The sequence below is a fragment of the Chrysemys picta genome, chromosome 1 (genome assembly GCF_011386835.1).
Source record: "Chrysemys picta bellii isolate R12L10 chromosome 1, ASM1138683v2, whole genome shotgun sequence".
Classification (NCBI taxonomy): domain Eukaryota; kingdom Metazoa; phylum Chordata; order Testudines; family Emydidae; genus Chrysemys; species Chrysemys picta.
This window is the reverse complement of record NC_088791.1, coordinates 205,444,110-205,461,779: the sequence shown is the minus strand read 5'-3', so window position 1 is coordinate 205,461,779 and position 17,670 is coordinate 205,444,110. Positions and strand designations below refer to the sequence as shown.

The 17,670-nt window shown below is 40.6% G+C and overlaps 2 protein-coding genes across 2 annotated transcripts in view; both read right to left on the bottom strand.

The window, feature by feature from the left end:
* LOC135978161 (cilia- and flagella-associated protein 47-like) overlaps window positions 1-16,485 on the bottom strand; it is a 387,250-nt gene extending 370,765 nt beyond the window's left edge. The window contains exons 1-3 of the mRNA XM_065579202.1: window positions 16,356-16,485; window positions 5,933-6,041; window positions 986-1,212 (exon numbers count right to left, since the gene is read on the bottom strand). Coding sequence (XP_065435274.1) covers window positions 986-1,212; window positions 5,933-5,975 — 270 coding nt within the window. The 5' untranslated portion in view covers window positions 5,976-6,041; window positions 16,356-16,485. The remainder of the gene's footprint in view (window positions 1-985; window positions 1,213-5,932; window positions 6,042-16,355) is intronic.
* The window catches only part of CFAP47 (cilia and flagella associated protein 47), a 286,241-nt gene continuing 284,931 nt past the window's right edge, over window positions 16,361-17,670 (bottom strand). Inside the window, exon 42 of the mRNA XM_008174468.4 lies at window positions 16,361-16,501. The gene's annotated coding sequence lies outside the window, so the exon portion shown is untranslated. The remainder of the gene's footprint in view (window positions 16,502-17,670) is intronic.

Here is a 17,670-nt window from a genome sequence, read left to right as displayed (position 1 = left end):
CCAAGCAGGTGCTTGGGGCGGCCACTCCGGAGAGGGGCGGCACGTCCAGCTATTCTGCAGCAATTCGGCGGACGGTCCCTCACTCCCGCTCGGAGCGAAGGACCTCCCGCCGAATTGCCGCCGCAGATCGCGATCGCGGCCTTTTTTTTTTTTTTTTTTTTGCGCCGCTTGGGGCGGCAAAAACCCTGGAGCCGGCTCTGCCTAGAGCAAATCTTTTAGAAAAACATCCAGTCTTGATTTGCACATTGTCAGTGATGGAGAATCCACCACAGCCCTTGTTAAATTGTTCCAACGGTTAATTGCTCTCACGGTTACAAATTTATGCCTTAGTTCCAGTATTAATTTGTCTAGCTTCAGCTTTCCACCATTGGATCCTGTTACACCTTTTTCTGTTAAACTGAAGAGCCCATTATCAATATTAGTTCCCTGTGTAGGTACTTACAGACTGTAATCAAGTCAGCCCTTAGCCTTCTCTTTGTTAAGCTAAGTAGGATTGAACTCCTTGAGTCTACCACAATAAAGCTAGAAGATCTAAACGACACTTCACTGCTTATAAGATTTTACTTTAAAAAAAATGCTATGATGTTCTTGCTAAGATATCAGTATACAAATGTGACAAACACACTGTGCATGTCTAAGTTATTAATGGATAAATGCAATTTAGTAACATTTGGGGTGCAAGGAGGTCACAGAGTCTCTTGACAGTATATCTGTACTACCTGCTTAGCATACATTCCTTGTTTCTTATGAATCCTGTTTGAATACGCTTATGGTTAAACAGTAGCTCATGGTAGTGGAGCAAAGAAAAGGAAACCATTACAAATTCACAGAAAAGAGGATACCAATAATTAGATCTGTTACATGGAGTATGAAAACTTTTACAGTCACGTATGTATTGAATGGTACTTTCTGAAATTTAACAAACCCAGTCTCAGAAATAAAGAGAAGCTATGTAATATTCGGCTAGATTTACTGTGTTTTTTACCTCAATTCTGGACAGCCCTAAGGCTGCAACTGCGACTCGAACACTGCTGCTCTCCAGTGTTCCTGTGACCTTTCTTCGCTTGTGTTCGAGAACTGACATCTGCTGCTGTGCTGCAATGGCTAGAGCCTTCTCCCTAGCTTCATTAATCAAGGGGATCTTCAGCTTTTCTTCAAGAATATCAGTGAGACCGCATTTCAAGCACAGAACTGGCTGTACTGCACTGCGACCTGCAATAAACAAAGCCATTTGTCAGCTGCTATTACAACTGTATGCCTTTTTTATTCAGTAGCCCAGAACACAAGCAAAAATATTAAATTCAATTCCTTCAGAGTTTAATGTAACCATGTAAGCTTTGCTATAATATTTTGAGTTTTAGACTAATTATAACTTACAATCAGGAAGAAGAACTGAAACCACAGACTGAAATCCAAATGGAAAGGTCCTATTCATAATCAACAAAAAGGTATATTTTAACTAATTTTCTTTTCAGCTAATTAAATTTATGGGAGGAATAATTATCAACAATCTACTGAAGCTTTCATACTTCTCTTGTCACTAGGTTGTCAGAGGTCCTTACAAATTGTAAAGTAAACCACAGTGAATATATATATATATATATATATATATATATCTTTCTACCTGTCTTCCGCAATCAGTATTGTTCCGATCACCCTCCTCCCATTTGTTCATAAGTGTTGTTCTGATGGGAAGGCTAGGTCAAAGTGAGAGGATTCTGATATGAAGGGAGTAAAATTTGTGATGGTTTCAGCATCTTCTGAAGGTGAATTCCACAGCTGTCTGTTAGTTACTGAGATCACTCCATCTCTCTCTCTCACACACACACACACACACACACACACACACCCTCCCTCTCTACCTCCTGTGGAACATATCTATAGTGGGAAGACATTTTGGAGAGTACCGTAATACAGCTATTTATATTACCCTGGCACCCAAAGTCCCCAGCTAAAATTGCGGCCTTTCTGTGGTAGCACAGTACAAACACACAGTAAGGGGCAATCCCCTTACCCCAAAGGATTTACAATCCAACTAGGTAAGACAACCAGAAAGGGAGTTTTAGCCTCATTTGACAGAGGATGTGAGACACAGCAAGATTAAATAACTTGTCCAAGATCACAGAGGAAATCTGTGCTAGAGCTGGGAATGGAACCCAGATCTCTAGCATCCCATTCCAGGTTTTATACACAAGACCACTCATGGGCTGTGCTAGCTGGCTCGAGGCCCCGTAGAAGAGTAGGTTTTATGGTTGACATATGCCTCTTCACTGCTGTTCCGGCTTCACCTAAGTTCCATCACCACAATGAACAGCAGAGGCAGGAACAGCTCCTGATGGAATACTTAACCCAGACAGCAGGGTGTTTGGATAACGCATGGTCAATAATCTTATTGAGAGTGTGACGTTGTGCAGTCTATATGGTTTTATAAAAATATAAGTGAATATAATGTAACTGGGATATGCTTCATGCAAAAGGTCTCTTGTAAGGTATCATTACAAAGCTCATAATCTACTGAGTGTGATCATCCTATTTGTAGAAATGTACCACTCTTGTATCTAAAATTAGAAGTATAAAACATAACTCTGAGGGCCTATTGTAATTATGTAAAGCGTGGGCCATTAAGGATGGTTTGGAATCTTGATGACTCCCATTGTCTGCAGATGGCTGTATTTACCTGTGAGTCTTCCTGTATATGTGTGTGCTGGCAAGTGAGTAATGAAGTCTTGCAGTGACATGTGATCATGTCACCTGAACTGGAATCCATCTTTAACCTGGTGCTTTTCCAGTGGGGGGTGGTGGAAACCCAGAGGGACAAAGGGTTCCCGCCTTATGCAAAAGATATATAAAGGGGTGGAAGAGAACAGAAAGGGAGAGGAGCCATCATGAAGAATCCCCTAGCTATCACCTGAGCTGCAACTAGCTATACTAGGGTGACCAGATGTCCCGATTTTATGGGGACAGTCCTGATTTTTGGGTCTTTTTCTTATATAGGCTCCTATTACCCCCTACCCCCATCCTGATTTTTCACATTTGCTGTCTGGTCACCCTAAGCTATACCAGGGGAAAGAATTGTGCCCAGGCCTGGAAGGTGTCCAGTCTGAGAAAAAACTTACTGAAGCATCTCTGAGGGTGAGATTATCTGTATTCAGTTTGATTAGGCATAGATTTGCACATTTTATTTTATTTTGCTTGGTGACTTACTTTGTTCTGTCTGTTACTACTTGGAACCACTTAAATCCTACTGTCTGTATTTAATAAAATCACTTTTTATTTAGTAATTTACTCAGAGTATGTATTAATACCTGAGGGAGCAAACAACTGTGCATATCTCTCTATCAGTGTTATAGAGGGCAAACAATTTATGAGTTTGCCCTGCATAAGCTTTATGCAGGGTAAAACGGATTTATCTGGGTTTAGACCCCATTGGGAGTTGGGCATCTGAGTCCTAAAGACAAGCACACTACTGTGAGCTGTTTTCAGGTAAACTTGCAGCTTTGGGACAAGTGATTCAGACCCTGGGTCTGTGTTAGAGCCAGACAGGAGTGGCTGGCTCAGCAAGACAGGGTGCTGGAGTCCTGAGCTGGCAGGGAAAACAGAAGCAGGGGTAGACTTGACACATCGGGTGGCAGCTCCCAGGGGGGTTTCTGTGATCCAACCCGTCACAGAGAGGAATGAAAGAGACAAGCAACAGGAGGAACTGAGTGGCTGAGAAGAAGAATGGAGGAAAGTCTTGTAGTCTCACAGAAATGCATATCACAGAGTCACACATTAGAGTGCACAGCTTAAACTGTTTTAGCATTTGCATGCCACCTGTGAATCTGTACTTCAAGTTTCAGCCTGATGTGGTTTAAAATGGCTGAGGCATAAACTCTTCAAATGCATCATTCTGAATAGAATAACTCAAGTTATTAGCATGACAGGAGCTGGCACTGGGCAGAAAATACCAGTAAAAGCCTAGAGCTCACTATAAATGTTGTACTTTACTGCTATCATAATGACAACATCATTCTGAAACTCAGCACTCCCTGGCTACAGATGGTTCAGTTTGAGGGGCTACAAAGTGCTAAATCTTTTAAAAGGTACCTAATAGGAATACTATCATTGATACTGCAACGTCTGACATGACTTTCCCCTTATTTTTCCCCTTTGGTTTCAATTTTTATATATTATAGTAACGAATCTGACTGGTATTATTTAGCGATAGTGAGTGAAAGAGCAAATTCTTTAGATAACTTGCCCAGAGGAAAGAAGGTCTCTTCATAGCTCATGTAAGCCATCAAGTTCATAGAGTGTGAAGAGATCTTGAATTACCTACGGCTGTATGCATTGTAGAACAAGGAGCGGGTGATGATTAACACACTTCCAAAAGCAGCAGAGAAATATACTCCTCACTATAATTAGAGGGCATCATCTCAGGAGTTTACAGCCCAAACTGCTGATTTTTCCCTCACAAAAAATTGAGTAGGTTTAAAAAACTATGTATTTTAAAGAGAGATGGGCTCAAAACAATGGTTTAGAGATGGTTAAATACAGATGGTTACATTTCATCTTTCCTAAACTGATGTAATAAATGCTATATTTCTCTTTGATTGTATTGCATTTAAAGGTGTCCTGTCTCCCAGAGTCTCTTGGAGGCACATTATCCACATGAGAAATAGTCCCGTACTGACAGAGCTGTTCAGACCTCATTAAATGGCCATGCAAGAGTGTGTCTGAATCACAACCCATGAAAGAAAGGTCACTTCCCAAATAACTGTCATTGCTTCAGATAATTTGCTGTGTGGATCTATATTCAGTGAACGAAGAGCTATAGAGACAATTACTTAAAGAATTACAGATTCTAGGTAAATACCTTTCTCTCTCTGACTATTGCCACCATAGATTCCCAGCCCATTAACAAGCAGAAACAACTCCTGAAGGAGGTGGATTTGGACAATACTAATTGAACAAAGTTGCAGGATTGCTCTCCAGAAGTCACCTTTAGATCCAGAAGCTAAATTAAGGGTGTAATGAAATATCAAGGAAGTAATGCTGTATAAATGTAGGTAAGGACTTGTCTAGACGGTGCACAAGTGCGCAACAGCTGGAGTGTAAATTCCAGTGTACACCAGCAGGTCATTAAACTAACTGTCCATGAAGACCCGGCTGGTGCTCACTAAAGTTCCCTAGTGCTAGCTGACATAGTATTGTTTGACTATGTTAACATGCCCTAGGGAACTTTTAGTGCACACCAACAGGGTCCTCACTGGCCAGTTAGTGAGAGACCCATTGGCGCACACTAGAATTTGCACTGCAGCTGATACACAACAATACACCATGTAGAGAAGCCATAAGGAACTCAAAGTAGGAGCCTTACATATTTCTTTGATTGAGATATTTCTGAGACATGCTGAGACATTTTGGCTCTACGGTAGTTCATTGTGCTCCAAGAAATACAGGTTGCAGATTACACATCAGGACACCATAAATGTGTATACAAAGTGCCAATATTTCATATCTAGGAAAGTTCAAAGACAAGCAAGAGATGCTTGTACTGGTTCAAGTAGTGTCAAACTACTGCTGCAGTACTACAAGATTGAGGCATCTTGGAAAGTAGCTATAGAAAAATATTGATATGGCCAAGCTGAAAATTTACTGTAGTTTGCTTGCAGAGACATACCAGGTTAGGAGGCTTGCAAGCCACCTCTAATTTGAAAAAGATCTGGGCAACAACAAAACAACAACAACAACAAAAATCTAAACCATATGACTAAAGGAATAATTTTAGATCATGTTTGTTTTGCAATGTCTTTCTAAGGCTTGTTCCATTGTAAAATGGCTCATCTTTCGTACTGTATTTATTTTCCTTCCCCTAAGTGCCAGAGAGCTCAACGCATTATAAAGGATGATGTTTTCCCAAATCATTTTTTCCTCCTTTCATTTACTCTACCTTTTAAAGTACTGCTAATGCGCAGAACATTTGGACTATCCATCGGAAGCAAGCCTGAAGGCAAAGGTATGCCACATGTTCCCTCTACCAGGTAAACAAATTCTCCAACCTGAAACACAGGAGCATATGCATTTCAATTCAGAGAGCAATTCATGCAGAACAAATTACAAACCATTAAAACAAACAAAAAGAAAAACTATTCTAGTAATACAGAAGAATGACTTATATAAGTGGTTCATATATTTTGAAGAGCCTTTTTTTAAAAACTACTTTTTTAAAGAAGAAAATGAACATATTACCTAAAAAACCCTATAAGTAACTGTAAGGGTGAAAATTAAACTTGCAAAATCAAATAATTTCAGAATCAAAGTTTCTATAGTGTTAGGGGACTGGAGAGCCCCCATACAGACCGCACCCTTAGTTCCCTGGTGAGGCACCTTTACACTTCTTGTTTTTAATGTTTATCATTTTAGTATGTGTTTCGCGTTTTCCAACAGTAAGGGGAGCCATGGTGAGCATGTCTCGGTACATGCATAGCCTAGAGCAGAGGTATCGATTTTTTGTCAAGGTACAAATTTCTTTGTCAAGGTCCAGACTCGAGAGAAAATAATAAAAAATAATAATAATGATGATAATAAGTAAATAAAAAGATTTCCGGGTCCATTCAAAAGTGTCTGGTGGTCTGGATTTGGCCTGCGGTTCGCCTATATGTGTGTGTTAACAGCTTCTCTGGTGGTGGAGTGGTGACAGATTCTAGACAGAGGAAAAGGTTCATCTGGCTGCAGCCAGAATACCTCTCTGGACCACCCAGCAAGTAGTGAGATTTTACTTACTTGCTGTAATTCTAGTCTAGGATCACATATTTAGATCCTCTTGTAATTTTCAATAAATTGTTAAAACTACCTGGTCTCTCTGAAATTTGACTGCATTGCTCTGGGAGATGGGCAATTCATAACAATAGTTCAGTTCTTTTTAACTCATCCCACTACAGTTAAATGCCTGAGCGAGGATACCACGAGCCACAAATGAGATAGACAAAAAAGTATATACTGATCATATGCAGTAGCCATTTTTAAAACCTCTATAATCAGTTGTTTTAAACAAATAGAGTAACAGCCTGCATAGTTCACATTTAAAGGATGAAACAGTTTAAATTATTTCAAACTACATAATTTTTAATATTTTGAAGTTTTGTAAAGTTTAAAGCAGCTCAGCTATTTGGTTAAAAAAAAAAATTTGAACCAGTAACATTTTGTTAACCAATTCATAGATCTCTAGTGAAAAATGGGGGTGAAAGTGGGCTAGTGACATGCTCTGACTGTCCTTTAATGTTACTGAACATTTTCCACTTACTTTCTTTTAAATTCAAATGGTCACTAATTGAGGGAGTTAAGTTAAGTAACTAATCTGATTTCTAGAGTTATGCCAAAATCACTGATGACAACACTGCACAAACAAGAAAGTAAACAGAAATGTTATCTAGGGGAAAACAAAGGGGCAATAAGTTTTACCAAAATGGAAAGGACATATCCACTGATGAACAAATGGTATTTCAAACTGTTGAGAAGGCATAATAAGCAAAGAACAAATACAATAAAAATGCATGTTAAATGACTTGTGTACAGTAGCCTAGACTGTAGGGACTAGATACCAAAAAAACAAAAAGAATGCTTCGAGGTGGTGTAAATTACACCTCCAAGCAACAGTAAGTTCCATGTTGCTGAGGAGAATTCACATCAGCAGAGAGCAGGCAATGTTACCCTCAGGATTTCTGCTTTGGGGGTAGCTTACTTCCACCAAAGTTCCATACAGTAGGAATCTATAAACACATTCCTACTGCTTCAGTGACCTCCCCTTACTCCCACACCTCCTTAAGCTAACACCACTCACTTCTTTGGACTCCCCTGGCCTTTAGTGGCCGTGCATGCCAGCAAAAGGAGTATGTACTCATCTCATATGGCCATTGTCAACCACTAACAAATTATTTGCCACTACAGGCCTCCACGAAGATTTATACAAGCAAAATCAGTGTGAATCTGCTTAGGAATGGTATGGTTCAGGTTGGTTGTTTACTCTTGGCAGGCAGCAATGAAAAAAAAAAAAAAGATTTATTTAGGTCAATTGGTCCATCCTCCCGCCACCAATGCTCCCTGCATGATGGGCTAAGTGACCTAAAATAAGTCTGTTTTTTATTTTACCTTTCCTCACCGCTTTGTAGGAGATTTTTTTTCACTCTAGAGCTAAAAACGTAGTGTTTATAAGTTTTCTAACTTAGTAAAAAGAGAATTATTCAAATTCCATGGCATTTATTTCCCTTTCCTTGGTTTAAGATCCCAAACACTTCTTTCTTGAGGAGAGTAAAACCCATGGCAAAACTTGTGTACCACCCACAAACTAATTACCACCCTGGGGAACCAATTTAAACAGAAATTATTCCCTTTCAAGACAATGTTATGGCTCCATAAGGTCCCTGTAAAAGCTCTTGGCATACACAACTAGTTGTATAAAAGTACCAGTTGCTAATGCTCCATTCTATTATCATTTTTCCTGTGTCATTAATTATACCAACATACTTATGTGTAAAAAGAAGCTCTTTCAATTCAAAACTTGGTTTGACAAGATCTGAAAGTGTTGATTTCCACGGGCTGTAAGGCCAATTTTCTTTTTGCTCAGGCTTTTCCTGATGTTGCAGAATGGTCAGGAGGAATCTTGTTTATGGTGTTTTGGGAGGTTTAGTGAATATCCTAAATTTTTGAGTGCTTAATTTTGCAGCCTTAATATTATTTTTTTTAAGTTTTTGTATGAAAATTTCCAAGATTTTTAGGAAAAATTACATCCTGTGGAACAATATTGACAGCTATTTGGTAGACGGTAGAGGAATGCTGGAAATCAAGAATACGGATGTCTTTTCCTGACTCTGGACAGGAATGTGATCTAGAGATCACAGTCAGCCTTGTCATGCATATAGATTTGGCATATTTAATCCCCTCATCAAATCTCAAATCCTTGCTCCAAAGCATGGAGATGCTAAAGTTCTTTAAAAAAAAATGGTTGGGAAAAAATAATTCTGAAAAAACTGTTTCTCTCTAGCTTCCAAAAAAATAGCACAAGGTAGAGAGAAAGCATGAAAACTTCAACCCAAATGGTTAAAATTTGACAGTTATAAAGCAACGGGGAACATGGGTTTATAATGGTACATTTGGTAGCACAACCAGCTGTGTCTTTAAGTGCTACATCTTCTAAAAGAAAAAAGAGTAGATGGAAGGTGATTGATGGAGGAAAGAATGGATATCACTGAGTTCCTATTCATTTCCTGTGGCAGCTAGAAGGAAATGAGTGGCAGTTGGGACTGAGCCCTTCATATATGCTTGTCCGGGAGACACAAGATGTAGGCAGGGTATACACACAGCCCCAGTGAAGATTACTATTCCTAAATTCTGAGCCTGCACACCTGAAGTGAGCACACCACCTACAGTGGGGACCCCTGCAAGAACTCTAAAGGGAGTACAGTTAAAGCAATGTTCTGTGTTTCATCAGGACAATCTAATTCTGTTCACAACCTTTTGGAAATATCAGTTGATGATTTCTAAGAGAATTTAAAGCTCTACATGAAAGAAGTCTTTAAATTGCACAGGAAGGGGAAAAGATAGTGAAACTTCTCCCTTCACAAGATATTTAGGCGGAGAAGGCCTGGACTTTCTAATCACTACACTTTTACAACTATAACTTTATAATGATTATTAGTCACTTAAATAAAGAGTTGGTATGTGAACCAACCCTCAGAAATGAAGATCTAGTACTAAAGGCTGCCTCATTAATTCACTGAGTCAGGCAATACATTTTTTTTCCCCACAACGCCTCATGTGAAAAAAAAATCTACATTAATATCTGAAGGACATGTAGAGCCTCAATTTTTCTTCTAAATAGCAAGAGGAATATTAAAAATTAATCATTTAAGTTTTTAAAAAGTGTTATTATAAGTAAGTTAAACTTTCATTGTCATTTCAAAAGACCACTACAGTGCCAATAGAGAGGTAAACAAAGAGGTATTTTCACAGTTTAAAAAGCAGCATGCCTAGCTGGTCCAATGGTTGGGGTAGCATACGAGAGGAAAGACTGATTCTGAAACAAGCTAGACTCTTGCTACTGGGTCTTGTTCAACATGAAAGGATCAAAGATGTGATGACAGACTGCAACTGCAGGCAGATTTTGGTGAGAATTCTTGCTCTAGAGAATAGCCACCACTGTAATAACTGATGCCTGTTATGGAGATCAGTATAAGGTAAGTAATAGAGTGGCCCTGAATGAGGTGACTGAGTAAGACTAGGTGTAGCAGAGTTCACGTTGTATACCTAGGTATACATCACCTAAATGAAGAGACTTGATCTTTACATCACTTCTCTTTAAATTATGGTTTATTAATGATGAAATGATACAATTATAATATTGCAAGCCTGTGTCAATAAGCACCCATGTTCACACCCTACAAGCTGCTGTAATGATCTCTGTGCAAAATATGCCTTTTGAAGTATCATTTGAAAACTAATAACTCATTGATCATTAATATTCTAGTGTGATGTATGTACGTAATGTGTATTAAGAGTTATGAATATATGCTGGAATTATGACAAAGAGTGTGTAAACCAAGTAGGTTGGGGGAGTTGTTACACTTTCCTTTGTCTAAGATAGATTTGTTTATTTGATTCTCTGACCAGCCCAGTATTCAGGCAAAGACAATAAAGCTGCATATTTACACACAAGTAGAAACAGGACTATCAAGACAGCAGGGGGAGGCAATGGCAAGAAACAGAACAATTTGCATTTCAGCAAACACAAGTGGGGGAAGAAAGAGCATGCAGCTTCCTTCACCACCAGACTCCATGTGGAGTCCCCTCACAGCTTAAATAATCTTTGCTTTGAGGTGTAAAGCATTTCAAAGGTTACTGGTCTATAAAGACAAGGGATCTAAACCTGGAGTGATAAGCAATTGAATCAACTGATTGTACACATTACTGTATTATAAGAGTGTACAGAGTGATGTCTTTTCTGAAAGCTAAAGACACACTGGTGATTAATAGCATTGTGAAAAGTATGCATTAACACTAGGTGAGGAATTATGGATACTTATTGATATTCGGTAGATATTAAAAGGGAGGATGGAGACAATTTTAGCAGCTTCATTTTGGATGGATTGAAGGAATATAAAGAGTGGGTGACCCGGAAGGCCAGAGAAAAGGAAAAGTAATAAAAATGAGAAATGACCAGCTGGTGGACAAGACTGTTCGCTATTCGAACAGAAATGTTTGGATTTTCCACATGTAGAGAAAAAAGTGACAAGGGTTGTAAACAGTCTGGGTATGTGGTGAGAAGGGACAGACATTACAAATTATCTTCATGGTACTGCTCGAGTAATGGGGAGGATGGTGGTGTTATTTACAGCAATGGAGTAAGGTGGAAGTGGAGAAGATTTGGGATGAAAAGTACCTTGGTTTCAGCAATAGTGAGTTTGAGCTAGTCATAGTTCAAAAGGCTGTGCTGGATAAACTATTAGGTATGCATGACTGGACTGAGGGAGCCAAGTCAAATGTGGAGAGATTTGTGAGTGTCATGAGCACAGAGCTGGATGCTGAATCTATGTGAGCAATTGAAGTCATCCAGGGATATAGGGTGTGAAGAGAGAAGAGGGAAGAAACAAAGATGTGGTGCAGAGGGACACTGACAGACAGGGAGGGAAATTCAGCAAAGAAGATGCTGAAAAAGTGGTTGGAAGGTAGGAGGAAAAACAGAGGACAAGACTGACCACAAATCCCAAGAGAGGACATGGCATCAAGGAGAAGGAAGTGACCAATGACCTAAAAAGCTGCAGGGAGATCAAGGAAGCTGGAACACAGAATAAAAGCCATGAAAGTTGTCCATTAAGAATTTGTTAGGTGTTTTGGTGAAAGCAGTAAAGTGCTGAAGGCAAAAAACAGATTAGGCAAATCAAGAGAAAGTAACAGCAGAGGACGTAAAAGCAGCTTTTATAAACCACCCATTCAACAATCTTAGATATGTAGGTTAAAAGGATGACTGAGCAAATGTTGGACAGAAACATAAGGTCAAGAATCTGTTATCTGATGATGGGGGTTGTGACACTGATAGACCAGGTGCCAGCTCATGCCAAAGGCCCAGGGCCTCACTGAACACCGACAAATCCATAGCTGGAAACCAGTCTGGCTTACCTGTGGGCTAGCATAGTTAAAATAGACCTTAGTGCCATAAGAATGTGTTTAGTATTTAGACTTAAAGGAATGCTTGTAGGATGCTGCATGTATGAATCTACTTCTAATATCCGCATGCCATGGTATAAAGTTATACTGTAAACCTCTAATTGTGTAACTCACCAAACAGGAAAAGCAGCAATAATTAAGGTAAAGTGCTCATCCTTCAAACAAGATGGCCCATTGAAGGCAAATGAGGCATTGTGTAGCACCAAAGTACAGAGACCTTGTTGATTGCATTCCTCGATGCCTCCAGGAAGGAGAGGCCTGCTTATGAACTCATCCCATCAGCTTTTATTCTGGGGTGAAGGGGGATAAAGAATCCCTGGCAAGGAGAAACTTGGTCTCTTTATGCTGTCTGGACTCTGAGGGGCAAAGATTCCTAAACATAAGCAAGAGATCCTCATGCTGCTTGGCATGGGTCAGCCCTAAGGGACATATAGAGCTGTTTATTATAGAAGTGTATATTACCTTTTTAAATCTAAGACTGCAATTCATTTTTGTGTGTATGTTTGCTGTTTTAACTTTGTAAATGTCTCTCTCATTTCTTTTCTTAGTTAATAAATGTTTAGTTACTTTATTTCAGAACTGGCTATAGGTCTTGTCTTTGGTTTGAGATCTGAGTACAACTGACATGGGGTAAGTGATAGATCCTTTGGGACTGAGAAAAACCTGAACATTGTTGTGATTTTTGATGTAAAGTGACCATCTATTTCATTGTTCAGCCTGCCTGGGTGGCAAGATAGACTGCAATGCCCAAGGGGACTGTCTGTGACTCCACGGTAAGACTGTTTTAGTGATTTAGGAGTTCACACCTGTTACTGGGTTGGTGAAATATAGTTACAGAACATACAACCAGTTTAGAGTTCCTGCCCTGCTTTTGACAGTCTGCCCTGAGGTTGGCATTCTGGGTCGTGAGCCACTCCAGACAGTGTGACGGGGTAACAGTACATGTTCGGAATGCCCCCTACAGGGGAGGAGACTAGTTTAGTTTCCATGTTCATTCAAAATTTGACTTATCTGGTGAGGCTGCCAAGCAGTGTCAACTGTAGTACTGATTGTTAATGTTTTAAATAATAAGTAGGGCTATCGATTAATCGCAGTTAACTCATGCAATTAATTAATCATGATTAATCGCAGTTTTAATCACATTGTTAAATAATAGATTACCAATTGAAATGTATTAACTATTTTTGGATGTTTTTCTACATTTTCAAATATATTGATTTAAATTACAACACAGAATACAGAGTGTACAGTGCTCACTTTATATTATTATTTTATTACAAATACTTGCACAGTAAAAATGATGAGTATTTTTCAATTCGCCTCATATAAGTATTGTAGTCCAATCTCTTTATCATGAAAATGGAACTTAAAATGTAGATTTTTTTTGTTACATAACTGCACTCAAAAACAAAACAATGTAAAACTTTAGAGCCTACAAGTCCACTCAGTCCTACTTCTTATTCAGCCAATTGCTAAGACAAACAAGTTTGTTTATATTTACAGGAGATAATGCTGCCGGCTTCTTATTTACAATGTCAACTGAAAGTGAGAACAGGCATTCGCATGGCACTTTTGTAGCCAGCATTGCAAGGTATTTACGTGTCAAACATTTGTATGCTCCTTCATGCTTTGGCTACCATTCGAGAGGACATGCTTCCATGCTGATGACGCTCTTTAAAAAAATAATGCGTTAATTAAATTGTGACTGAACTCCTTGGGGGAGAATAGTATGTCTCCTTCTCTGTTTTACCCACATTCTGCCATATATTTCATATTATAGCAGTCTCAGATGATGACCCAGCACATGTTCATTTTAAGGACACTTTCACCGTAGATTTCACAAAACGCAAAGAAGGTACCAATGTGAGATTTCTAAAGATAGCTACAGCACTGGACCCAAAGTTTAAGAATCTGAAGTGCCTTCCAAAATCTGAGAGGGACGAGGTGTGGAGCATGCTTTCAGAAGTCTTTAAAAAGCAACACTTGGATGCGGAAACTACAGAACCCGGACCATTAAAAAAGAAAAACAACCTTCTGTAGGGTGACTATATTTCCCTATGCTGAATACGGGACACATGATAAAATTACTCTTATTCAAGTGAGTTCGACAGCACTCAGAACTATGCAGTACAAATATTCAAATTAACATCAAGTTGACTGAGCCCCTGTTAAAAAGAAATACTGCATAGTTGATTCTTTTTATTTACCTTCATATCTTTTAGGCTTTAGGGTTCACATGGGGAGAGGCAACACACACACACACACACACACACACACCTCTTCTACACAGAGGGGGTGACTGACCTACCCAACCCTCCCTGCCCAGTGCTCTCTGCCCTCCATGCCTGGATAGAGCCCCAGGACAGACCCCCTCTCTTGGTACCTGGCACTGTGTCTTCCTGCCAGGGTTCACACCAGAACCTGCCCAGCAGCAGCCTTTCGGCGCTGTGTGGGAGGGAAGGGATGGGAGCTGCTTCCAGCCACAGGGAAGGAAGGGGGTGGGGAGGGATGACCTGGCTCCTGTCTTTGCAGAGCTCATCTCTTCCCCCCGTCCCACTCCCCTGTGGCTGGAAGCAGCTTGTCCATTCCTGCCCGCACAGTGTAGAGGCAGCTAATGCCTCCAGGCTGCTGGTGGCCACCAACATAAGCCAGCCACCTATGGCTACAGCACAGGCAGGAAGGGGTTAAGCCCTAAGGATGCATTGTGCACCAGGGCCCAGGGAACCTGACTGCAGGGGCTTCAGCTGCCTGAGATCCTGGCTAGAGAGGTGGTTCAGCAGGGGAGGGTGCCTAGGGAACAGAGCAACCCCAAACTCCCTGGGATAGGACCCAGAGCAGTGGGGGAGGGAGGCAAAGCGGGTGCTAAGCCCCTGTCCTGGGGGCCGCTGTGAGCCTGCAGGTTTGAGGCAGGAACAGGAAGGAAATCAATCCTCCCTCCCCCACTCCAGAGTTTAGCTGAGGGGCGGAGAGGCTCCCCGTGCCAGCGCTGTGTGCGGCTTTGGCACATGCAGGGCTTGGCTCCTGGCCAGCAGCCCGGGCTGGAGGGTCTTGGGCTTTCACGGGGCGCCGGCCCAGCCACAGGCAGCGGGGAAAGGAAGGAGTCTGCCGGCCAGGCTGTTCTCCGCACAACACTGGGAGCAGGACGCACCCTGCCGGGAGGGGATGGGGGAGATTATGGAAGAGCAGCGGGGCTGGAGAGAGTGAAGGGGCAAAGCAGGGATTGGACAGCGAGAGGGGAAGCACGTAAAGGGCTGATGGGCGGGCAGCAGAGATGACACATAGCTGGCTGCTGCCTGGCACCTGCCCGCACTCATCAGCCACCGAAGCTCACAGCGTGCAGGAAGTACTGTCTGGAAACTAAATGGGGGGCCGGGGCCCTGCTGGCCGAGAGCCAGCACACAGCGGGGGCTGCGCTGATGGACCAGCAGGGAGAGCGGCTGGCTCTGCATGCTGCAGCTTTGCCCTGCCACCAGCCTTGCATAACCATCCCCATGATCGGCCACTGGACCCCCTACTTACCACTGGTGGGCGGGCGGCTGGTGAGCAGGGATCCGGTCACCAGTACTGATGGGGGTAGACAGAAAATATGGGACAATTTCCCCTTTTTTAAGAAAAAGTTGGGACACCTGCATGAGGGCTTAAATACGGGACTGTCCCTTAAAAACGGGACATCTGGTCACCCTACTTATCATAAACCAAACAGACATCAGCTGGTGATAAACTTTGTGTCGCTACTCATCTAACAAACTTAAACCAGTGACCTACAGATGAAATGAGGTATATCCTGTCAATGTCCACTTCCCACAGCTTTCCACTCCACTCAGAATTTTTTTCAGTATATTAGCATTTTATTTCTACCATTAATGTCAAAATAAATAGCTAAATATTCAAATCTCAATCCCTAAACTGCAGCCACAAAATATTATGTACCCAAGCAAACACATATTCATGAATATAACTTGTACTTATTACCCACAACAGCATATGCACAACTCCCAATTTTGTACACGTTACCCATTTTGCACAAACTGAGGCATGCCCTTGGCAGGCACAGCTTAGGTGCAAAGTTTTACAAATGTTCTCATAACTGTTGTATATATCATTAACAACGTTAAGATATAAAGACATTGACAGAACACACTTTCTAGTCTTACCAGGTCATTGACCAGAATGATGGTGCAATAGCGCTTTTCCAGATTAAAAGGAAGAAAGTAAAGATCCAGGTTTGCAGAACTTCTCCCTTCTAAGTACAGTGTGCACACTGGACTGAAGAACTCTTGTAGGTGATTGAATCGATTAACTGCCAAAACATGATTTAAGGGTTGTTTATACACAGTAACAAAGCTGGTAAAGGCTAAAGTACCTGTTCCAATATAAAAACGTAGCAAGCTATAATAGCATGCCCTAGGAACTAGTATTTAAGGTGCTCTCAAATCACAAAAACAGTAAAACTGCATGCTATACAAAAGTTACATAAACAAATTATGCTAATTCATTCCTTTCATGCTTGCCAAGCCTATGCATACACACCTTTTTTAGCTGCACAGCTCAGAAAGAGCAAGACTATGTTGGATAAACTACCACTCTATATTCACAAAAAATAAAATCTTCCAAGATATACAGTAGATATGTAAATTACTCCTGCAAGAGGCAAGGGTACTGCTTTATACTTTTTTAAACTAATATGATTGCTCCCTCAACGAGACTAGCTGCATGACAATATGAAACTGGGAAATCCTCAAGCATGCACAGAAATTAAAATGTGCATGTTTGCTTTTGATGGACAGCATTTTAAGTACGTTGAAGACTATGATTACAACATAGTACACATTACATTGTGTACTGTAATTGTTGCATTTTCAAAAATAACACAAATGATTAGATGGTCTTTCAAAACTTAACACAAATGAAGCTTTTTCCCCAGCTAGCAATGATTTCATTAATCAGGTCTATAAACACTCAATTCATGCTCCATTCTGATTGTTTTCCTTATTTCTGTTTCATAATGGCAATACTTATAGTATATTCAGTTTCAGAGTAGCAGCCGTGTTAGTCTGTATCCGCAAAAAGAAGAACAGGAGTACTTGTGGCACCTTAGTGTATGTGTATATATATTTCCTCAATATATGTTCCATTCTATATGCATCCGAAGAAGTGGGCTGTAGTCCACGAAAGCTTATGCTCTAATAAATTTGTTAGTCTCTAAGGTGCCACAAGTACTCCTGTTCTTCTTTTTGAGTATATTCAGTGCTCTTCAGGTGGTTCAAGTGTTTTAAAAGATTACCTGAAAAGAATTTTTAAAAATTCAGGCTAGGATGTCAACAAGACTGCTTTGGATATCTGTCATATTTCAGACTCTGTCACATATCAGCTCAATAACTACAAAAGACTCAACTTAATCATCTCCTCCATGAGACATTCCCTTATATGTTGGATGTGAGGGGTGAATGGGACACAGCCAAGTACCCT